Source organism: Acanthopagrus latus, chromosome 16, assembly GCF_904848185.1.
Source record: "Acanthopagrus latus isolate v.2019 chromosome 16, fAcaLat1.1, whole genome shotgun sequence".
Taxonomy (NCBI): Eukaryota; Metazoa; Chordata; class Actinopteri; order Spariformes; family Sparidae; genus Acanthopagrus; species Acanthopagrus latus.
In genome coordinates, this window is record NC_051054.1 from 7069550 (window position 1) to 7094970 (window position 25421).

At 44.5% G+C, this 25421-nt stretch overlaps 1 protein-coding gene across 1 annotated transcript in view; it reads left to right on the forward strand.

The window, feature by feature from the left end:
• Positions 1-1607: 1607 nt before the first annotated feature.
• fndc3ba (fibronectin type III domain containing 3Ba) overlaps positions 1608-25421 on the forward strand; it is a 73326-nt gene continuing 49512 nt past the window's right edge. The window contains exons 1-3 of the mRNA XM_037072599.1: positions 1608-1724; positions 5081-5156; positions 23416-23492. Coding sequence (XP_036928494.1) covers positions 1608-1724; positions 5081-5156; positions 23416-23492 — 270 coding nt within the window. The remainder of the gene's footprint in view (positions 1725-5080; positions 5157-23415; positions 23493-25421) is intronic.

Genomic DNA, 25421 nt, shown 5'->3' on the forward strand with positions numbered 1-25421 from the left:
AAGCCAGCGGCAGGTGCAGGGCGCCTTTATTCACCTACCAGACTAAGACTTTTATTCATCCAGCGTTTCTTTTTTAAATTAATCTTCCAAACAGGATATTCACTGTAATCCCTCCTGTATTTTAAGACTGTTGTCGATGATGAAGTGCTTTGAATTAGTCTCCTACTCTCGTCTTTGCTTTCCCCCCTTTCATCTTCGCCCTTTTATATTGACATGATACGACCTGTTTACCAAAGCCTATACGCCTGTGCAAAGCAGGCGTAAGAGGAAAAGGCAACATATTAGGAAAGTAACTGTGTGCTCTTTTCTTTTTTTTTGTGCACAAGTCTATCCTTTCCTACCTTTTATGGCCGGACCAATTACCTCTATCTTTTAATCTCTCCCTCATTGTTCCTCTTGTGTGCACCTTTTGTTAGAATAAACCCTTTGAAGCCCTCTCTCTCTCTCTCTCTCTCTCTCTCTCTCTCTCTCTCTCTCTCTCTCTCTCTCTCTCTCTATCAGGCTCATTCTGTGCTATCCCAGTGTACGTATGTCTGTCTGATGTGTTCCATGGACACCTCATTGATTAGAAAGTGTATCTGGGTTTGGATCAAAGCGTGTATCAAAACTGGGATGGAAACTGCCCGACAACAGTAAAACCCCAAAGGAAACTAAACAAGGAGACTAATTTCATAAAAGCTCCTCAACAACACGTTATGGACCTCCACGCTGGCACAAAGTGGAAAATTGTTTTGTCAACGAGGAAATGGCACAATTAATACTGGTGGAAAGCACGCTGGTAGGCTCGCTTAATGCGGACTTGGCACAGTCCGACTTCATATTGTTGTACAGCAGGAAAAAAAAGTTTCACGTTTGGGGAAAATGTGCTGATTTGCTTGGTGAGTGATAGACAGAGAGTAGATGCCGGTCTCACAACCATGTGTAAAATATGGAGTTGCGCTTGGTAAGCTTAGCCTAGCATAAAAGTTGAAACCAAGGGGAAGGAGCTAGCATTTTTTTGTCTCTCAGTTGGTAAACAAATCGTCATATAGATGCATGAGAGGCATTTAGTGATTTAGTTAGCCAGCATGCTAAGTAGCTAGCCCCTAGCCGCTTCCATGCTTCTAGTCAGGGAAGAGTTTGCCAATAGAAGCACTAGCTGCTGAGCTAACTACCTATTAAAAGTTAAAGTTAGCAGCAGTTTCTCTGATGATATGCTGTTCCCTTTTTATTTGGAGCATGAATGCGACAGGTTCTCACAAGGCGTCTTTGGGTAGAGTAGATTTATTCATCAACCAATGTCGTGGCCTTAGTCACCTCTCCATGTAAAGTAATATTTTATACTTTCACTTCTATGTAACGGTTTACCAACAAGTCACTCTTGGCCATACATCCTGTTGCCAGCACAGACAAAAGCACTTCATCAGGTGTTTTTTTTTTTTAATGTCAAACATTTCTGTGTACTTCATCTGATGACATTGAGGAAATGCCTCCATGAGTCACTGTGTGTGTGTGTGTGTGTGTGTTTACAATGAACACGACTGACTTCCCCTGTTTCTCTTTCCCGCCTCTTGTCTCTCTCTCTCTGTACTTTCCCAGGTAGGGCAGTTCAGTGAATTTCTCCATGAATGTACGTCACAATGATGATGACAGACCAGATTCCACTGGACTTGGCTCCGCCCCCCCTCCTGAACGGGGAGGTCCCTCTCATGCCTCACATGGTTAACGGTGATGCAGCCCAGCAGGTAAACACTTGCACGCACGCACGCACGCACACAGACGTACACACACACACACTCACACACACACCTGTCGTTTGCATTCAGACCTGCAGATGCTTCTTTCAACATTCCAGTGTTGCCGCACACACACACACCCTGACCAGATTGCACGCGAGAACACACATCAAACAGTCGTGCTGGCGCTTCTCTTTGTTGTCATTTCGTCACATGGCTCACGAGTTGTTGCCACAGGTAATGAGCAGCTGTTACAGTAAGGCATTCGTCAAAAATAACAGGAACAGGCACAGACACTTGCATCATTTAGTCCCAGAAACTTCGAGGCAGAATGTAACAGGCTGACTGGCTCCGTTGACGGATCCCAGGCCTTAGCTTAAATTCATTTGAAAGATGATTCGACTGCTTCTCGGAGGGCTGACTGATCTTATCACAAGCCGCAGAGCCAACTGGATCACCTTCAAAGTGCCAAAGCCCCGCCCGCGCCCTGTGCAGAGGAAGAGAAGCTACGAACTTTTAATTAAAAAGCGTCACAGTCAGTCAACCCGGGTCAAATCCTGCTGTCGCAGACACGCTTTCATACGTGTGTGCTTTTTGGTAGCTGAGAGATGAATATGCTGATGATGTTCCCTTCATAGCCCAGAGGAAGTAGGGTGGGAGGGCTTTGGCTGCGACACATAACAGTTAGGGAGGGTTTTGGCCGTGACACGCAGCAGTTAGGGAGCTCTTTGTATTGTAACACCCTGCAGTTTAAACTCAGTGTGGAATAGACCGATGATTATATAGGTTCCGACTGTGCATGTGTGTGTCCGTGCTTGTGTGTATTTGTTTGTTTCCCGGTCCCCGTGTGTTGCTTTTGACCCTTTCGGTGTCTGCGTGGGCGCGAAAAAGAGTCTGTGTTGAGTCTGAGTACATACTTCTGTGTTTGTGTTTGTCTGCCCGCTTTGACTATCAGCTTTCCTGTCCGTCTATCTGTGTTTACCTGCCTACACCTGTTTATGGCGTGTGTTTATCTGTGTCTGCGCGTTCCCTCTGCTCACAGAAAAGCAGAAAAATACGAAACGCGCTGTCGGGCTGCAGCAGCGTGCCATTTTGCAGTATGTGCTCTTTAAAGAAATGTGATATGCATAATGGAAAAAAAGTCTCACAATGAGCCAGAGTGCTATCACGACATCTGAGCTAGCTGTAGCTTTAAATGGAATGTCTCATCGAGGGTTTACGTCATTTTCATTTCTAAAAAAATTAAACCTGTCTCTATCTTTTGCATAAGTTGCTATTTGTTATTAGAACCTGACTCTGAAAAAGGGCTGATTTGCATATGTCATAAGAAAGTTAGAAAATATGGGAAAGCTGGTGGTGTTGTTTTCTGTTGTGATTTGCATATGGAGCTCTGTTTTGGCTACATAACTATAGATAATAAAACTCAGAAATAAGTTTGCGTTTATGCATTTGGATTCTCTTATTTTTAAGTCAATATTGTATGTAGTTCATCGTGTTTCATGATTTAATTACTTAGATTTTTAACATTTAGTGGCATTAAGGACATGACATACCACGAAGCCCCACACGCGACAAATTAAAGGTGCACTGTGTCATTTTTGTGTTTTGTTCTTACTAGTACCATAACACAAAATACAAGCCGGGTTTCCCTCTAATATTTAAACACATAAATGTAAACACATGACTATAAAAGTATCAGGAGCTCTTTGTTTGTTTAGAGGCACATTAAAAAGTTGCAGTGGGCACATTTAAACGTCACCAACAGGACACAAACGAGGCCATTTGACTAGATGAGAACCAAATGACATCAGATGACCATGCAGCTGGATCCTGTCAGTTGAAGATTAACATTTGATAATAAATCAATACACTAAATTAGGCACTTTTACTACTGGAGATGAAACTCGGATGCTCTGGTTTCTGTTTTTCACTCCATAAACTGTAACGGCGCTCAGCTGGCGCTGTAAATTGTTGACTAAATAAAACTGATCTTCTGCTTTCTCAGAATGTTTAAATAAACGTCTCGCCAAAGAAGGTGTGTGGTGAGGTTAGCCATGTTAAAGTCAGGCTTTTATGTTATTAAGCGAGGCATTCTTCTTTACATATGGAGGGAGCCATTCTGTTCTCATCAGTTACTTTACTTATTGTTTGACTTACAATAAGGATCTGGTTTCTACATTTTGCACAGAAATCTGGTGGTTCAACTTAATTTCACTTTTATTTTTGCACAGATTTTTGGATGAGAAACGTTCTTTTTTCCCCGTCTGATTTAATTTAACTCAATATTAAACAGCTTCAGTGATCAATCAATATTACAAATATACATAACAGATACTACATCACATCTTGGCATCCGTAGGTTTATGCACAGCACATATTGCACATATACGCAGTCACGTACCCACCCACATGGCATGAGATGGGGGTTTTCTCAGTCTCGGGAAACATGGGTCGCCCTGTACTATGCTGGGGTTCCCATAGCAACAGCAGCCGCTGCAGCAGACAGAGCAGGAAGTGTGTGTGTGTGTGTCTGAGTGTGTGTCGGAGGGAGAGGAGCAGGTTAGCGCTGAGATGGGAGAGCATGCAGACACTACAGGAGGAGCGCCAGGATATGAGGATTTTACAACGGCACACCTGTAGAGTGTAGACAGGGGCTGTGCTCGTGTGTGCATGCATGTACGTGTGAACACGTGTGTGTAATGGAGGGTCACCTGTTTCATGTCTACAGCCATGTGTACACCCTCAACAATCTGTATGCGGAGAATATGACGGTAAGGTGCATGCACACTCCCTTCCGGCATATTCAGCAGAAGCCAGAAATCAGAGCAGTGTCACATATTTTGGCTTCGTCTGTGTGCGTTACCTGTGCGCATGTTCAGCTGGGATAGATTCATCACTCTGTGTGTGTGTAGTAATTTGTGCGTACTGGTTTTAGTGGTTTTCTGCCAGTCAGCGTGGTTTCAGGGGGGAGACTTTTCTCGAATGAAGGTGTGTGAGACAGCAGCATTGTCTCACCATCTCACCATTAGCTTATCTAACACCTCATTCATATGTGTGTGAACTCTCTGTGTCCGCCCTCCTCCGGGGATCCGATGGTTATTGTGTGTTATGTCACCACCTGAATGCCTATTGGCTGCCCGGCCGAAAGTCTCTTTTCTGTTTTGTGATTATTGAAGATGGATGTGTGTCCGTTGCATCACGTGTGACAGCCTTTTTTCCCCTTAATGCCATCAGATTTTTTTTTCTCAATCAGATTTTTGCTTTCTAACAGTGTGATCTCTTTCTCTTTTTCTCTTTCTCTCTCTCTCTCTCTCTCTCTCTCTCTCTCTCTCTCTCTCTCTTTCTCTCTCTCTCTCTGTGTACAGGTGATCCTGGTGCAGGTGAACCCGGGGGAGACGTTCACCATCCGGGCAGAGGATGGCTCACTGCAATGCATCCAGGGTCAGTCCCCATCGCACATTATTATGTCATGGTATTAACGTGTGCCTGGTGCCACACTGAGGCTGAGTGTTTCCCATCACTTTAATTATATGCCGGCTGCACAGGCTTACTTGATTGTTTGAAACGCAATTTGATGATACCACAGGAAATTAATTTACAGTTTATTTGAGCGCCGTAAATCAAAAATTCAGGCGAAACATGGGCAACAAACTGAGGTAGTAACATGCTAGTTTTGCTTTGTTGTGTGGTGAAGCAAGCAAAGTAGTAGATTCTTGAAGGTGTGTTTCCACGATAACACATCAATCTGCGATTGTACAGACTGGAAAAATGACTCACTGTTTATTATTTGAGACTTTAAAGGCAAGCCAGGCAGATTGTCCAAGCTTTTTTTGCAGAGCAAGAAACTGCCATATTATCTGTAATAGCATCCATAATCGTCATTCAGCAAAACGGAGTATCCGGCTTTCAAGTATATAAAAGATCCAACACGTTTTCTCGCAAGACCCGCCCTAGTCTGCCTCTGATTGGCTGGCATTAATCGTTTTTATATGATGAAAGTCTCATGGTCCTGGTACTCCATGCTAAGAGTTCAACTGATAGGCGCCTTCTCCCTGTTGAAAAAAACATTAATGATATTAGATTTGACATAATTTTGATGGCCCTGGTATGTGAGTACAAGAGGGAGGGACACTGTTGGCTGCATGGGGAAGGTGCCCTCATTGTCCTCTGGACAACAGGACAATTAATTTTAATGATTATATCCCCACCCGTAGTTCAACACACATGCTAACTGGATTAATAACCAACTGCAACCATCGTAGTGTTGTGAAATACAGTTTTACTGCTGCTATTAGTATTTAATTAAATCATTCCTTAGATTGCGATGCAGAGTTGTAGTCTACACGCTTGCAGTCTACATACAAGAGATGCTGGTGAAGCCTTTGTGTGTTTGTCTTCACTTTATACTAAACGTGCTGTGTTTAACTGACTGTAGAGTAGAAAAGTTAAGATATGACTGTATTGATCCCTCATTAGTGAAATTCACTTGTTACAACAGTGGCTGGGTGATGTATGAATAAACCGAAACAGGACAAAGTGAGACAAAATAGAAATACAAAATTAAATAGTACGGCTAATAAAACAAATAAAAGGCTAAATACACTGTATGCACTTTCTGCATACAAATGACCAAGAAGGACAATTGCACAGGGTAACTGCGCCCATAAATGTAATATAATGAAGAAAACGTATACAAGAATAAATGTAACCGCAAAGACATTAGAACGCAAAGTGAAAATAAGTAGAAAGCAATCTGCTGCTGGTCAGCCTCAGTTGGCAGAAACACAAGTTGAGCCATCTTGTGTTAGCGTAGTTTACAGGCTAATAGCGAGCTAATCATTAAACCTAACTTCCTCAGAAATCTATAATGTCAGTGGCTTATGGAGAGATATAGTCATAGATCACCACTTAATGTCTGTAGTTAAATACAGAGATAATTGGCCAATAAAAAACTTTAACGGGCCTCTAAATTGAAAGGTAAAGTTATATTTGGCAGATCCAGAAATTAATCCCAGCAATGACTATAATATAATCCAAACTGTGATTTCTTTGATCTGTTCTACCTGTAATATCCATTCTTTCAACTGAATCGCCATACAGTAAGTAAAGTTACTCATGTTAGGCATATTTTTTGTCTCTACCCCGGTGACTGAGAAAAAAAAAATGGTTTTGATAGTGACCAGAAGTAATGTTAACAGTTTGACTGTCTGTCTGATTGTTCAGAGTGCAGTCAATAATGCAGCAGTAAGTGTGAGGAAAAGGAAGTGTCGGGGAGGAAATGCTTGCATCCAAGTGTGTTATCTCCAAATTAAAAAACACACATTGAAAGCACAGCCAGTGACAGAGTGGGCAGCCATGGTCTCACTCTCTGGCTGCATCTGATACCCCCGACATGAAAAGGCTGGAAATGTAAGCCACTTCGCGGCTCTTAAAGATGGAAAGGAGGTGGCAGTAACACGGGAATTCCCCAACTCGCGTCTCACTTTGATGATGTCAGCAGAGTAAGCTGTTACTCTGAAAACATTGAAAGGGCGCCTTTGTGTTCTTCTCAATATCTCCCGCTCTTTGTCTGTCTCTTGCTTCTTCTCTCCTTCTTTGCGAGGGTTTTCTTTGAGTGAGATCAGTTTTGGCTCAGACATTGAACCCCCCCCCCCACCCCCCCAGAAAAAAAAGTCCTACACCACCTCATACTCTATGTTGTAACTAATTACAGCCCGCCTCCTTTTCTCTGCCCGCTGTGTAATTCAATTTTGAATGAAATCTGAAGGATCGACCCGGGCGGACCTCGGAGGCACAGATAATGCCAGATTGCATCCGCCCGACCTATCATGCTCTGTTCCAAAAGATGTGCAGATACAGTTGACAAAGAAATCTACGGATACGGATCAGTGAGACGTGGATGGATGGATGAAAGGTGGATGAAAGAATGGTTTACTGCGTACAGTCAGAGGGGGATACCAGACACTAGTAGTATTGACGTAGTTGGGGCTCTGGCGGTCATCTGTTTATTCGTGTGGCCGCGTTTGTGCACTTGCAAAATTTAGCGTGGAGGGCACAGTGTGCATCTGTGCGCCTATTTTGGTGCCTTTTACTACAGTCGACGACAGTTAATTGGGCGGGTGGCTGAGGGCTCGGGGGTCATGTTTGAATGCACATATTATTAATGCAGAGAGGCCACACACGCACACACACACACACACACACACAGACACTCCTGCTCTCTCTCTCTTGCTCTGTCTCTCTCTGGAGGAGGTCACTGGGTTTAATGAGAGGTGGAGTGTGGCAGTGTGTTTCGAAGGCGAAACTGAGTCGCTCCTCAGACAAGAGACTCGGTGTGATTACCGAGACCTCAGAGCTCTGGCTTTTTCTTTTTTTTTCTATGCGCATGCACGCGTGTGCCCGCGTGTGTGTTTGCACTTTGGCGTACGTGTGTGCAAGTGTGTGTGACAGGGAGTGAGATTACAGAGACCTCAGGGGCACAGGCAGGAACCAGCTTTTATATAAAGTAACCTCTGTTTAGCTGCTGCACTGCGGTGCATGCATGCAAACATGCGTACACACGCACACACACGCACACACAGACACACACAGATGCTTTGCCAAGGCAGAACCAGTCTGGAGACGCCGACATGGCAGCCAGAAGGGATTCTTTCATAGGAACCTTCAGGCCCTCACTTCTCCCTCTTTAACTCCTCTCGACTTCTTTTCCTCCCACCTCCTTCCTTCTCTTACGCTCCTGCTCAATTTTCTTTAAAGCTGCAAAGACACGGTCGTGTTTGCCGGATTGATGTTAAGCACCACTCATTAGCCGCATGCTCCTGGCTGAGTTATGCTCCTTTATTTGGGCTGAGAGTTTACATGGAATTTTATTATGATCGATGCATTGTACGACCTCGGGGCACTTTAAATTTATGTTGCACTTTTGAAACAATTTGCGTGCACTCTGAAATATGAAATATGAAAAAAGAGGTGCTTTCAGTAGTCGTGGGGAAGTTACCTTTACCTGCTCGCCCTTAGTTGCTTTGCTGCCCGTGACTCTCCCTGTGTCATTTTGCTTCTGCGTCTTTATGGGTGTTCCTTCGTGCCCCATTTGTTGCAGTGACTCTGAAATCCTTTCCTGTATCGGGCTCTTAATTAGCATCCTGTGTGTGTGTGTCTGAGTGTGTGTGTGTGTGTGTGTGTGTGAGAGAGAGAGAGAGAGTGTGAGTGTGTACATGTCTCCATCCCCTGTTTAAACAGACTGACCTCTCGGTGCTCCTGGGGTCAGCGCCGGCTGACCCGCTCCCAGTCTATCTCACTCTGTGCCGCTCTCATGTATACACTCCTCTCCCTCCTTTCCCCTCCTCCCCCTCCTCTCCCTTTTCTCTCCCCCTCCCCCACTAAGACCATTCCCCTGAGCTTTCCCACACTCACATCAAAGGACAAGACTCTGGAGGGGTGTGTTAGAGCACCCTGCTATGGAATGCGAGTGTGTGTTAATACGTGTGTGTGCGAGTGTGTGTGTGTCTATGTGTGTTTTACAAGGCTGTGTTGGTTTACTGTGTTGTTTGCTCTTTGTTGGACTTTTTATGAGGGATGGTGAGGCCGGGGGGTGATGAACAGGAAACTGTGCCCCTGCCAGGGAGGATGTGACATCATGAGGAGTGGGTGGCAGTGGACCACAAGTCTCCTGTCGGGACAGCTGATGGTTTGATTTTGAGGATCAATCTGTGCTCGGTTGCCTTGAAACTAATCGTTATGCCACTGAAACATTCATTTTGCCCGATGATAACCAGGTACTCAATGTCTTGATGATAAGCACAGCCAAGGTGGAGTATTTCAGATGTAAGAGGCTAATAAGTGCCCTTGGATGAGGGGCGGAATGTCCTTTTTTTCTGACATCACTGCTGTCTGAAGGAAGTTTGTAGAAGTGGAGTTCAGTGGGAGCACACTGCAAGAATTAACAGAACTCTCTAAATAGAATTGGCAAGTTTTGTTGCATTTCATGAGAAATAATCAGAATTAATTAATACAAAAACAAACACAACTTTTCTTTTTCTGAGATGTAAAATGACCTAATAAGACCAAAAAATGCTCAGTGTCAGATTGAATTAATTGCTCAAACAACTGTTGAACTTTTCTGTTTGAATACACTACTGCAGCGGCATAATGGGAAATGTAGTCCTTAGCCTCGGCTGTTATCTGACAAACAGTGGTCACGGTGGACGCGGCCAGCCCGACCTCAGAGACGTGGTCTTTTGCACCAGCTGTGTGCATGTTTCCTCGCAATGATTGTAATCTGGACCGGGCGGACAGTGAATCATGCTGCCGTCTGTTTTGTGTTTCGTTTTGGTTTTTTCGCAGCTGATGTATTTTGTTTGTAAGTTTTCTCTCTTTGTAGCCTCCCCGCGCCTTTGTTACGCTCTCTCTCCCTTTGTGGGTGCATCCTAATTCTGTTATTTCATATCTGCCTCACTCCTGAAATCGATGAGGCCTCGCTGTCATCAAGGGCATCCCACTTACCTTATTTCTGCTTGGAGTGGCTTGGATGGAGTGAATACACAAGAGCACCACGGGTGGAAGTCTTTTATCAGACAGATACTCCCCACTGATAATGTGTAATTGGATGCTGCATTGAAACCACATCATCAGAACACTGTAGTTTTGCCAATTGGCTGATGGGGATAGACAATTGTCAGCAACTAAGGTTCAATATTCAGACTGCTATATATATATATATATATATATATATATATATATATATATATATATATATATATATATATATATATATATATATATATATATATATATATATATATATATATATATATATATATATATATATATATATATATATATATATATATATAACGTCAATTCTTTTATCAGTTTTACCACACTTTGCATTGTTGCCACCTTTGATCGTGCAATGCTCATCACTGAATATCAGCCAGAAGTGACTAGAATTGCACTGTGGCCTATTTCATTTTCTACAAAATGTCAAGGCCCACAGAATTCTTTCCACACATAATCTGTCATTATTACCAACAAAACATATAACTTAGCAAGCTGGCTAATCTTTCTTAATATTCAACAGCAACAAGTCCAGCTCGGCATCGGTCATGTTGCCCTTTAATTTGCAAAACCGTCACCAACAAGTAAAAGATGTGGGGAAGAAAGTCAACACTAATTGATAGATGCAGGTGCAAATCATGCACATTTAGTTTTCCGATCAGCAACTGACGTCAATTCAGATGATCTCCAGCTCATTGCATCTCCCCAATTTCTTCCATGGGAGAGAGCTGATGTGCAGATGATGAAGGGAACTGGGATGAACTGTGTGTTTTTCTTCCTGCCAGACATCTCTGTCGACTTCTATCCCTTCTGTCATTCAGCCTGTCTGCACCTTTCCCCGCTTTCATCTCACTTCATTTGTCTCAGTTTGGATGGACAATCGCTGATATTCCCCTCCGCCCGTTCCCCTGCATCAGTACACAGGCATGCTCAGGCTCTCTTTGTCTTTGCCTTTTGCCAGAGTGTGCACTTCTACACTCGGAGCCCTTTGATGTAATTGGAAATAGCTGGTTGAGAGAAATATGGTGGAAAGTCTCGCGGCCTGTGTTTACACCGAGCCAGATGGCTCTAAACAAGCTGGGGGGAGAAGACGCAAATACACTTTTCTCAGAAGGGCTTAATTTAGAGTACTGTTTTGGACGGTGCGTTTGCTTCTCGGTTGTTTCGGGAACCCTTTCAAAACCTGCCTTAAAATCCGAGTCCCGACCTGTGTGGGACAGTGGGACAATCAAACGGAGCAGGGAATCGAAAATTACTGTGCAAGCGGAGGATGGTTTTCATCTGAAGTGATTTACAGTATGTGTACTTAAATGAACATATTTTAGGGTTTATGCATTATAACCCCTTATTTTGTGAGTTTCAAAGGAAGTATTATATTCTGCATCCCACATGTACAACAAAAAAAAAGCATGTGAGAACTTTGTGTACTTGTGTGTATGGATGTGTGTCTCTCTGTTTGTGTATCTTTGTGTGGGTGCGACTAGACAAATGAATGACTGTATTGTTTTTATTATGGCACTTGCTTTTTAGCCCCGGGCATAATGAATCCCATAAGTGATTTTAATGCGTCTCGCATATTTATGCAGTGCTTTAGATGGCCAGCGGGGCCATTTGGCAGTGATCAAGTTCACCTTTTTACAATCGCTAATGTTATATTCAGGTTTAGCTCGACGCTGGAGTATGAAATGCAATGTAGCGTAAGTCCAAAGCAACGACTCCTCATTAGCTGAGAAAAACAGACCCATTTTCTCCTGAAATGACACCAGAACACAGTAAATATATGAAAACTTTCAGATTAGGATGTTTTCATATAAGACAGCACAAATATTAGGGTGAAAAAACCTCTGAGCCCACTAGTGGTAAATCCCCCTTTCGCTTAGATGACAGCATGCACTCAAGCTGGCCTGGACTCCACAGGTTTGTGCCAAACCTGATGACTCATGTTGTCCTTATCACGCTGGAGCGGAGAAGGTGGACCCAAATGCAGCAGACATCAGACAGGAAGTGCGACAGATAAAGATTCATTCAGGATAACGGCAACGGCAGGAGCAGACAGACACAACAGAACATCAGGATGCGGGAATCACAACAGATGACTCGACAGAGACTGAGCTAAGACTGGACTTCAATACAAACTAGATTAATAAGGACAGGAGGTGTAGGTGGAGAAACACAAGAGAAGTGAGTAGAGGAAACAAGAGAGCAGGGAAGGAGCTCTTATTTGCACTTCATGTGGTTCGTATGTGTTGGGGGACATCACAAGAAGCTTTGTGGAACACTGTAATAAAACACAAGTGATTTTGACTGCACAAACTTGTGGAGTCCATGCAGTGCTGAGTGCATGCTGCCAGTAAAGCAAAGGCATACACAATACTGACACGTCCAAAAATATATGGGAGTTTTCCAAAGATTCAACTTTCCATCTTGTCAAATCATGCTGGGATGGAGTCATCAGGGTTTGCACAAACTTGTGTAGTCCATGCCTCCTCGGAGGACATAAGAAATATGAAGATGTTCTGAAATACCTGGGAGTTTTTTTTTTTTTTTTTCAAAGATTCAAATTTTTAATTCAGCCTGTGAAGATGATGATATGATTAGTAATGTTTTAAGCTTGTTTCGACGAGCGACTGCTGCCGTAGATTTCATTTTGCCTCGTCTCTGTTTAAAATTGACTGCTGAGTCTGTATTTGTGGAAGATGCTTTGCTGGAAAAAAAGAGTAATTGGCATCGGGGGAGAGAGATCATCTGATGGCTAAATCCTCTTCTTGCATGCTTTTATTTGAATGTACTTGTACGTGTTGAGCTTTTTACCTTGACAGCCAGCCAGAACTTTTCTGCAGAGGATTTTCCGACAAGATTTTATGCCCTCGGGCCAACTGTAAAACCAACTCTGGAGGTGTGTTCGCGTCTGTGTGTGTGTGTTTGTCTTAATTCGGTGTTTTGTCCCGTTGGATTTGGGAAACTGCTGGTCACCATGGGAACGGACTCTCACTCCAGGTGGTGTGTAAAGGAATGCGGTCCCCCTGGGCACAGTTTGCGTGTGTGTGTGTGGCATACCTGTCTTTCTCTTTTTCCAGTGTTTTCCACTCAAATGTGCTTTGTGAGAAACAAAAGGACAGAGAGGATTGGTTTGGGTCATTTGGCACAGGGTAGTTAAGAGCTTGACTTTAGTGTGTGTGTGTGTGTGTGTGTGTGTGTGTGTGTGTGTGTGTGTGTGTGTGAGAGAGAGAGGCAGAGAGAGACTTGCTTGTTGTTGTATGCCCTGCCCAGCGCTCACTTATAAACCCAATGCCCTCACACAGTAGGGCATGAGGAGGCAGAAGGAGGAAGGGAGGGAGGAAGAAACGGAGTGGAAATAAGATGATAGAATGAAGAAAGGTAAATAAAAGAGGGGGAGAGACTGGAAGAAGAAAGAAGGGGATAGAGTGAGAGAATCAGACGCTGCATGTCTGGTCGTGTCTGCTGCCATGCATTCCGGGCGAGGCCACTTCCTCCGTGCGATGACCCCAGCCACCCCTGCGCTGCTGACTTGGTCTGGTCTGCCAGCTCCAGAGGAGGCCGTGTTCGCTGTCGGGACTGGCCCACTCAGGGGCAAAACAGGGTTGGGAGGAGTTTTTTTTTGGGGGGGGGTTAGAGTGGGCAAAAACTCTGCAGAATGCTGCGTCTGTCTTTGCATGTAAGACTTGTGTGAAAGTGGACATGTTGTGTATGTGTGTGAACAGCAGCTGTGAAGAGGAGAGGGCTTGCAGAATTTTCCAGAGAGAGAAAGCAAAGAGAGCTTTTCCAGAGATGAAATTCTTGGCTTCCTTGAAGCTCAGGGTACAGCTGGAGCACTTCTCCCTCCCTCCGCCCTCACTCCCTCCTCCTTTCCGACCTCCTTCACTTCCTCCCTTGCTTCCCCGTCTCTCCTTCTTTCTGCGTTTCTATCTGGTAGTATTTTTTTACCCTCATGATATCATCTTTTTTTTAAGTTTTGTTGATTCTCATGCCGTTTTTTTTCTGAATTAAGCTTCAAAATAACACATGGAATGAACATTGTATCCTCTACGCATGTTGATTAGATTCAGTCAGATTGAATCATTATTGATCATTTCAGGGCTTACGTAGCTACAAATGGTCATCGGATACATAAATGACACAGAAAGAGATAAACGCTGGGTTCCTGAGGCGTCCTGCACAGCTGCATTGAATACACATGTTCTTGTTTACATCCCGTGTGTTTAGATTTCACAGGGAAGCCCCTCTTTTTTTTTTTTTTTTTGCCCTGATCTGATTGGGTGGAGGGAAGTGTGTGTCGGTCGGTGGGAGGGCCCAAGAACTGATTAGAGGGACTGGTAGAGAAGTTTTGATGTTGGTTAGTTGACCAAGATACAGCTCCCTGTTTCTCTCATACAATCTCCATACAAGTCTCTCGATCACCCAGCAGCCATACACACTCGTGCACACACTCTGCATAAACACATGCACACAAACAGTGGAATTCAGCATTGGGGAGTGGGGGGAAAGTCCCTGCTAATCTAGGACTTCCAGTCTTGCCTTTGCCTTTCTTTTCCACTGACATTCACACGGCTTCTCTCCTCTCTCTCTCCTCCCTTCCTCTCTTTCTCCCCTACACACACTTTCTCTACTCTTTGTGGTGGACACAAACTCTGTGCTGTTCAGACTGTGACTCATACACAAGGAATGCCCCACATTAACATGTGGAGAGATAGAAGGAGGAAAGTGAGGGGAGGATGGGAGAGGAGCACAGATGGGTACAAACGGAGCAGGTTGTGCATGGACGGGGAAAGAATGAGTAAAATGACTAAAGACATGGCTGCTCCTATAGCGAGTCAAGGTTTGGGAACATGTGAGAAAGAAAGAAGGGATGATTATAACACTCTGGGTCTGTTTACACACCAACAGCTGTTGCACTTCTTTGCTCTCACTCTCTCTCCCCCTAGACATGTAGAGTTGATTAGCGAATGGATACAATGAGTCATCAGAGTCTGGATTTTGTGTATTTGCGTGTGCACGTGCATGCTTTCACATGCATGTCAGGGGTCCGCGCGCGACCACAATACGTGGGTGCTCGAACGGCAAGAGTGATAAGTGGAGTATGTCGCTCCACGCCGTGTGTTGCATGGTAACCGATCCCTAAACAATTGTATCTGCACATCCAATAATAGCCTCATGGGATGAAACTGGAAAAGATCTTGTGTGTGTGTGTGTGTCCACTTTTCTTGCTTTTTTTGTGCCAAGGTGACCGGGATTTCTGTCAGTGTAGACCATTTAAATGTCAGCTTGTTCCACATTTGTCTGTGTGTGTCCGTGTCAGAGCGACATCTTAAAGTCTTTATGCACACATGCCCAGGTGTTGATCTGGGCATTTGTCTGCGGTTTTGAAATGTGTTTGTCTTGGTGTGTGTGTAAACTATGTACATCTGTCCGTGCGGTTGTGTGTGTGTGTGTGTGTGTGTGTGGCTGCGAAGGTGTGCGCATGTGCATGCGTGTTAAGATCAAGAGAACAAAGCACGGCTGGGCTCAGCGTCCCTCCAGACGTTACGTTGCTCTCCTCTGGAGCAGACCCAGCAGCAGAAGTAGGTCGACCGACAGCACCCCTCCTCTGGGTGGGGGAGAGTCGGAGAAAGATCTGGGCTGGGTGGAGGTATGGGCTGGCACCCAGGCTACATGCTGAACACTAGACAGATCGAGGCTTGTATGCTGGAAGTCTGTTGACACAGTGATCAGGACAGGATAAGATGCAGACGTTAACATCATATTCTTAGAAATGTTACCCTTTGAAATGAAGGTCTGTTATTCCCCAGACATCAGAACTGAGAGGGGGTTGAGGATCAAAAAGAGCTCTTTAGAAGAAGAAGTCGGTTACTTAGGATCTTTGCTAAATCATATTTGAATAATTTCACAACCCTGCTGTGGAGTGTCTTCCTAATGATGATTCTTATGTGTGAAGTTTTTATTTCATTTTACAATTGAATGGGTGTATCACGTTTGGGAACAAACCCCTCCAATTGGGATTAAACCATTTTCAAAAATTGCAAAAAAAAAGAAAGAAAAAGTGTTTCATTCGTAATAAGTTGCACATGTTTTTCACTGCTCTGGGGCGTTTTGAGTGTGAAACACTTAAAGCACTGCTGCCGTCTTGGCCAGTTTTCCCTTGTAAAACAAAAAAAAAAAGAACCCCCCCCTCCCAAAAAACACACGCTTGAGCGTAAATGTGGCATAGAATAACTGTCAACTTTATGAATAAAAAGATGCCACAGTTTCTTTGCTGACCTGGAGATTTTTGGCTGTCTCTGTCGGAGGAAACACTTTTGACTTGGAGAACAAATCAAGCGTCACACAAGCACTTAAAATATTTGAAAACCAATTTAGATTTATGAAGTGTTTATTCCAAAAATTATGTTTTTCACCAACATAGGAAATCATACCTGTTGTTATGAAAGGATGCGTTCCATGATAGTACTGGAAACATAACTTTTGAGCTGGCAAACTGTCACTTGTTATGAGTAATGACTTTGATTATTTTGATATTCTCTCTTGAAAAGTAAATATGTAACCGTCCCTGAATCAGATGAGGAAGACATCCTCGCCGAGCAGATGACTTGTATGGTCATTTTATCAATGGGGACGGTATAAGAAGAAGCATTAGAAAGTTACGACGGAATTTAATCCCTCTTGCCAGCCAGGGAAGAGGATCACAACTACTGCTGCTACCTCTGGGCAAACAACCAGGGATGGAACTGAAGACTTCAGTGCACAAGTCTGGCAGTCGTGTCTGGCAGCTAACCTCTCTGCCATCAGGCGCCCATATAACATCGGCCTCAGAGTGGCGACTCTGCGTGAGCGAGGGCAGAAGGTTTCCTAAATGTTGTTACAAAATGCTGAATTTTTTATTTTTTATTTTTTTTGACAAAATCAGAAAAGGGGAGCTTAATTTAAAATACGAGCCCAAGCCAGTGGGCTAATTACAACACTGTTTTTTTTACAAGCCTCGCAGCCATTGTTTTCTTCTTCGGCTCTTTGATATGCTGATGTCAGATACTGATGAGGTCATCATGGCACTGATAGTTTCATCAGCTGGCATAACCGAGAGTGCTCTCTCTTTGTTCTCTTATGATGCTGTTATGCGGCTCGGGGGCTAAAAGTCGAGGGGGGCTCACTTGTCCTTAGGAATGTGCTTTACACATACCTGGACGCACACACACACACACACACACACATACACACACACACACACACACACACACACACACACACACACACATTATGTAAATACTGAAAGGCCGAGTGTTCAAACCTAGCAACTCTCCAGCTTATGATTTACATTCCACTGCAAATCTGCAGCCTGCTCGAGTTACAGACTGTTGTACGATTAGAGGTGTGTGTGTGTGTGTGTGTGTGTGTGTGTGTGTGTGTGTGTGTGTGTGTGTGTGTGTGTGTGTGTGTGTGTGTGTGTGTGTGTGTGTGTGTGTTTATAGTGCACATTGCTACACACTCATCAGCTGTGTGTGCATGTGTGCACGTCCATGTGTGTGTGGTTTCTGCATTGCCCTGCAGAGCGTTGGTGTAGTTACTGAGGGCAGGGCAGCGCAGGAAGTCCTGACTTCCTCCTCCATCACTGAGCCTCACCCTGCTCATGGCAAAGATGTCTGCCGGACTTGACTCACCGGAGATGGAACCAAGAGCTCTCGAGTGTGTGTGTGTGTGTGTGTGTGTGTGTGTGTGTGTGTGTGCCATCACATGCTTCACACCAGTCCGGGATGTGTATACAAAGTTCGCTGGGCTATTTTAAAGTTGTCTCCCACATTTCCTGCAACGGCAGGCTCTCTCTCCTCTTCCTTCATATCTTTTTTTATCCTCTCTCTTCTTCACTACACTTCCCAGCATGCTTCACATTCTTTTTTTTCTATCTTACTCAGTCTCCTTCTCTCTCCCAGTAGCTATATTAGTCGACCCAGAGATCCATAGGGATTTGTTTCACATTTTTATCTTAAATATGACAATAGGCCATGCTCTACAGAGTGTGTGTGTGTGTGTGTGTAGTGTATGTGTCTGTGTGTGTATAGTGTGTGTATGTGTGTATTGGCCAGGCAGCAGAGGAAGCTGTCGTGGGAGTGTCTTGCTCTTGGAGCTCCGAGGACAGATAACATTACCCCGCTGATGCTTACATAACTTCCAGGCAACGCCACGTCACAACTGACCCAGACACACACACACATGCGTGCTTGCACCCCATGCGCATGTACATACACACCCACACGCACACACATACAAGGCAATACAAACACCCATCTAGATCGGACAGCTGCCTCCATGAGGCTCAGATGGGGTTTTCAAAGATTGTGTGCGTGTGTGTTAATTTAAAGAGAAAGCAAACACATTTTTTTTTTATCTACTTAGCAACACTTTGTTTTTTTTTGTCTGTGTGTTTTCGGGAAATCCATCTGAGTCTAGTTGTTTTGTATGTAGGTCAGCTCACAAACAGGCTCCTTTGGTCTGATACCAACACCGCACACATGCACATGCGCGCACACACACACGCGCGCTTTCCCCAAGAGGGTCTGCGTTTCCTTTCAATGTGGTGACCACATGTGCAGGGCTGAAATGAAGGGAAAGAGAGAAAGTGTTTCTTTCTAAGAGGCTGAATGCCGCCTCAGTTTTGATGGACAGAACACGTACGTGTACACACAGTTGGCGATCAATAATCACACTCACTGGCCGCACTGCCAATCAATAGACGAGCATGTATGTGTTTATGCAGCGAGCAGGAGTTGGTGCATTGTTATTGATGTAAGTAATTGGGTGTGCTTGAGACCAGGACTCCTTCTGTGTTCGAGTGTGTGTGTGTGTTGTGCTTTGGAGGCCCAGTTGCAGCTGTCCTTGACAGCTGTATCATGGGAAACATCTGATGAAACGTTGCATCATCTCCTCTCTCTGTGAACATATGTGAATGTATGGGCAGGCAGCCGGACCAAATCACAAGTTTGTGCGTCTCTCTTTAAGGAAGAGTTGAGCGGATCCGACTGTTGACTTTTCTGAGAGTACGTGTGTGTGTGTGTGGTAAAGCATAGGCTAAAACAGGATGTTTACCATGAACACGTGTGTATATTTCTTGTGTGAATCTTTGGCAACGAAACATAAACTTTCTGAGGTGAGACTTAAATCTTGTGTGTGTGTGTGTGTGTGTGTGTGTGTGTGTGTGTGTGCGCGTGTGTGTGTTTGTGTGTGTGTTCCTGTCGCCTGTCCTCCTCATGATAACAGTGTTTTCCCGCCCAACACCTGTCTGCTCGTCTTCCTCTCTGCTCTTCCCCCTGGTGTGTGTCATTGTTGTGCCTCGTCTATATTTGTTACAGTAGTTTGTCATCATTCCTGTGGCTCTCTTGGTCGCTCCGAGACAAATATGAGGACGCGTCACTGACCCCCAGATGAGCACCTGACCGCAGACCTCACATTTATTTGTGTGACCCTGAGTGTGGCACTGAGAATGTTAAGTCATACCATAGATGTGGTATTGAACAACTTTAGTGCCCTGTACTAAGATGAGATAAATGTATAATTGCAGACACTGCACCACATGATGAATTCAGGTGATATATTTAGCATTTGAACACTGGAAATTCACTGCAGCATTTAGACTGTTACACAAGTCTAACTATGGAAAGAAATATTAAAGGACAAGTTCACCAAAAAACATAAATTATGACAGTATCCACTCATGCTGACAGAAGTTTGGTACTCTACAAAACACTTCTGGACCTTCACAGAAAAACAGTATTGCAAAATTCTCCTGAACTACTGAAGTAGATGAGAACAGCTCCTCCGGCGTAGTCCAAGTCCCGGTAAACCCAGAGATCCTAAATTAATTTGAAAAGACTTTACTGTTGCTACTAAGCTAAAGGCCTTAGCATTCACCCATCTGAAGTGAGTGCACATGCTCACCCCATGATCAGGGTGTAAATAACATGTTTTCAAATCAATTTGGGATCTCAGGGCTTACAGAAACTTTGAATACCCTGGACGAACTGTACGAGGCCATTTCATGTTTCTATTTTTGGTAGTTTTTTCCAGAATTTGTCCCCATCTGCTTTAGTTGTCTAGGAGAATTATGCAATGCTGTTTAGCTGTGAAGCTCCAGGAATGAGACTAAAAACTTCACCCGACTTGCCATTGGAGAGATGGAAATCTGTACGACAGTTGTTCCTCCTGCACAAACTGAGCTTGAATTGATTAAAGATGACATATTCACTGTTAGTTCTTTATTATGGTGTTTAAAAAAAAACCTACCCGAAATTGATTTTGTTCCCATGACATGGTATTGCTGAAAGCCAACAATTAACCCGACTAAGATCTCATTTATTAAGTTCAAATTATGTACTACACCAAGTTGATTAGTTTTAAACCGGAGTATTGGGATAATCAGCTATTCCTCACTGAGCCAGAATCCTCCTGGATGCCTCTCAGACGGGGCCAGATTCCACATGCTAATGCCCCTCAGTTGCTCAGGTAATGTGGTGATGTCATCCCACAAGCAGGATGTGACCTCATAACTGATCTCTGACCCGAACTATGTGGCAGTCGGAAGCGGAAGAAGCAACAGATGGAAGATGAGACAGCGGGAGAGCAAAAGGGGAGCGAGCAGGGTTTGTTAGCTGTGTTGTCTGGGATTCCAGCAGGATTAGGCAGAGGAAGTCGTGACTCTATGTGTGGTGCTTAAAGGGCAACACTGGCAGTAAGACCGGGGAGTGATGTTAACACAGTGTGGATCACGGACCACAGTCACTGTCCTGTGCATGTGCACGCACACACACGCACAATAACCACTCAAAAACACACGTTCTGCTGCTTGATTATCCTGAGCTCTTCTAAATGGCAACCAGTCTAATACTATATGACTTACTGCAGTGTGCGTGTGTGTGTGTGTGAAGGGTAGCGGGACAAAGACCGTCTTGTACTTCGGGGAGGGGTTGGGGGGTAGTTGGACCTGTTGGGTCCAGTCCTGGGGGCCAGGGATGGGAATGCTCACTGTGTGTGTGTGTTTGTGTGTGTGTGTGTGTGTGAGCAGAGGAATGCCGCTGTTTGCTGAGTGAAGAGCACAGAGGCAGCAGAGACTGTCCAAACACATGTCTGTTTGTCAAGTGTGTGTGTGAGAGAGAGAGAGAGAGCGAGCGAGAGAGATCAAGTGTGTATTTGGGACGGTGCGTGAGCAAGAGGGAAAGTGTTATGAGCAGTGATGGAAACCGGTTTAGAGGAGCTCTGTGTATGTGTGTGTGTGTGTGTGTGCGTGTGTGTGTGTGTGTTTGTTCTCCCCATGCTATGACCTTCTACAATCAATGAGGACTTTCATATCCCCTCCGAGTCTCCATGGTAGGGGGGCAGACAGCAATGAAAGAGGTCTGTCTGTCTCTTCATACCTGTGACCTACACACACCAGCCCACACTGCAGACTATGCTCAGGTTGTATTTGTGTGTGCGTAGGCGTGAGTGTGTGTTTACTCCACCGTTACCTGTTTGTTTGTCTGACGAGAGGTCAGGAAGGCGGGTTGTAGATGGGGGGAAAGGGGGGTGATTCAGGGAGAGGGAGAGAATGAGACAGGGTGCAGTAAGAAAGGGAGGAGAGGATGGAGTGAGTAATATTTGAAAATGAAAGGAGGGAGTGAAGGATGAGTAATAGGTGAAAGGAGGGAAAAAAGGGGAGGATCACGCAGGAGTAATTCCTGAAAACGGGGATGGAAGGATGGAGGAAGACGGGTAGGAAGATGGAAAGAAAAGGAGGGTCAAGTGAGTAAGAGCAGAGGGTACACAGAGGGATGAAGAAAGGCCAGAAAATGGAGATTAGGGAATGAAATAAGAGGGAAGTTTTCAAAGGAAGCTGAGAGGAAAATCATAGAGGAGTTAAAGGGTTGGTTGACCTCAATTATGACAGGAAGAAAAAACATTTTTTTTCTCTTAATTATATGACTGGGCGGTAAGTGAGACAATATGTTGGGTTTTATATTCAGAATTTGGGGAATGCCCCTGAATGAGACCAGGTATGAGAAATATTTAACTGAAATTCAACAGGTGTTAACACGGACAGAAACGATCAGTCTAATACTTGTGTTTGTCGGAAGTAAGGGCCTCCGTGTGTGTGTGTGTGTATGCAGTGTGATTTATTCCGAGGCCAGGTTTGCCTCCAGCTGTCCCAACGGCGTCCCAATGACTTTACCAGCCGCGGACCTCCATCACAGAGGGAGACAGAGGAAGAGAGAGACGGGGGGATTCGGGGAGGGGAGGGGGTTTAAGGACAGTGGAAAAGTCAACATCATTTTCAATCTGCGGATTCTATTAGATTTTCTTCTTTGGAGCAGAAGTTTTTATTTTTTTCTTCTTTGTTTTTTATGTGAGCAGTCGTGTGCCCTAGCGTGTTATATATACATCCATCTGTCACAATGCCAGCGTTGTCGTCTCTTAGAATGTATTTGTAAGGAAGAAGAGGGAAAAGGCTGGATAACATTTATGTAGCATAACCAGTGTTTCCCACGGGATTTTTACAAGATGACCGTGGGTGGACTGTGAACCCTCTAAGAGTGTCCAGGAGAACTCTACAACTCGCTTTATAGACACATTTTGACTGGTAGATACCACCTCCAAACATGTTTAACATTTATGGGCTAAACAACTTAGATGATGCAAAGAAAAGGAATTAAACAAATAATGTTAAGTTTTCAGAAGCAGAAAAAAGAAGACAATACATAAAAAAAACACATGCATTGAAATAAGCATGGGAGGGAAACTGTTACTACATATCAGGGATCTTTCCAGTGCATCATTCCCAACACATATTTCCACACACACACACACACTACGTACTACATAAATTGCACACTTGTTATATACATGCAAAGACTGGAAGAAAGTTGAGAACATTTTGAAGCTAAATGCATCAGTCTGGTACACTTCAAGATAAAAATTACAGGTTGATCAACAGGAATGCAATGTGGCATTTTTACAAAAGTGTTACACAACTCTGTTAAACTTCCAGTGGTCTGCCCCTCAGTGTGTGTGTGGCAGTGTTTGTTCCCCCCCCCTGCGTGTGAAGTGCCGATTGACGAATGTAAATGAGAATTAACTCTAAATAAATATTTCTTCTCCTCCGCTGCAGGTCCTGCTGAGGTTCCCATGATGTCCCCAAATGGGTCGATCCCCCCCATCCACGTGCCCCCGGGATACATCTCGCAGGTTGGTTTAGGTTTTTAGTTTTTCTCCTCGGTCTGACATGTTTTTTTTATGTCCATCATCTGTTTGTGTGGGAGAGTTTCAGTCAAAATAACACCGGGACACTGTGGGAGACCAGCACAGAGTGTGCAACTGCATTTAATTAGCTGGTGGTTTCTTTTCTGGACTAAAAAAAGGATTCTTATGCTGTCACAGAGTCATACTTTTCTTACTAACAAGAAGGTTTCAAGTATAAAAATGTTCCCTGTTCCCAAGGTAAATATAACCCAATATAGCCTTCAGTATTCTTTAACGAGGTGTCACGTTACTGGTGCCATTCGAGCAGCATGTCTTCTGTTTTGTTTCGACGCACTGATGCTTGTTTCTCGGAAATTCCTCAAATGCAGCAAAGGAAAATCTAATTAAAATGATGAATTTACAGCCAAAAAGCTGTTTCATTACAAGTGTGGTTGAGCAACATGAGAGCTGAAGCAAACACAGAGTGCAGCGTTTGTGTCCATGGAGTTCCGGCTGATGTGGCCTTCAAACTTTTTTTTTTTTTTTTTTTTTGACATGCAGTGTTTATCTTTGATATGCAGCTCTCAGACGTGGGTCAAGTAGTCATGATTCAAGAATGGCAAGCATTAGTAATGATGGATGTCAGGCTATTTGTGGAGAGCTTGTGCACAGCATGAAGCCGCGAGAGTGGTCACCGAGGCAGCCTCCTCCACCTATAGAGCTCAGAAAAGGAATGTGCTGAAATGTAGTCATTTGTTTTTCTGACGCTCTCGTGTGTGTGTGTGTGTGTGTGTGTGTGTGTGTGTGTGTGTGTGTGTGTGTGTGTGTGTGTGTGTGTGTGTGTGTGTGTGTGTGTGTGTGTGTGTGTGTGTGTGTGTGTGTGCTCGAGCAAGTGGTGTGAGATGGCCTCATTAGAGCAGAACGATTAGAGAAATCTCCCTCAGGCTTTTAAAAATACTTCAACTCTGACATTAGGAGTTGGACAAAGTTTGGGTTTTACAATTTGAGTCATGTGGAGGGGGTCGAAGGTTAGGGAATCAGTGTTAGTCAACGGTTCTGTCCATCCGAGTGTGGCGCTTCAATTTCATCCCGTTGTCTGCGGGCGTCGGGATTCTGCTCCGGTGCCAATGGAAGTCAGGTCATTGGCTCACCGTGGGTGTGTGTTTGTGTGTGTGTGTGTGTGTGTGTGTGTGTGTGTGTGTGTGTGTGTGTATTAGTAGGGACCGCGCCAAGAGTGAGCGGGAAACACTGTCACTCTTACATAAACAAGCCTGATAGCGGAGACAGGCACTGGGTGAGAAGGCTTTTGTGGGGCGAGGGGTGGAAGGAGGGATGGATGGAGAAAGAGAGCAGTGCGGTGGTGGAAATTTAGTGTATTGACAGATGGATTTTGCACATGTGCGTGTGTCTGTGTGTGCGTCCTCGGTGGTTTTGCGCTAATGGCTGCATCGTGACGGTGGGCGTGTGTGTGCACATGTGCATGCATATTTGCGGGTCCCCTTTCCCACTTCGCATTATTTGGAATCTGTGTGTGCCGGTAAATGTTGCGTGGGCATGTAGGTCGGGTCCACATGTACTCATGCAGGGACTTTGCTCCTGTTTTCCTGTCAACACGCTGTTTTTCTCCTCCTCCACAGCAGCAGAGGAGGAGGAGGAGGAGGGGACGAGGGGGGAGACAGGGGGGCCTCCTCTTCCTCCCCCTCTTCATCTCCCCCCTGTGTTTTTCTCACTCAGATTAGTTTTGTAACCCCTCTTCCTCCCCTCCCGACCCTCTCTAATACCCTCTCCTCTTTCTTTCTCTCTGTCTGTCGTATTCTGGCACCGAGTCGGGTTGCCTCTCAGTACATGTGTGGGGGTTTTGGTGTTGGGGGATGTTATTTGGCGTGTGTGTGTGTGTGTGTGACTATTTGTGTGTGTGTGTGTGTGTGTGTGTGC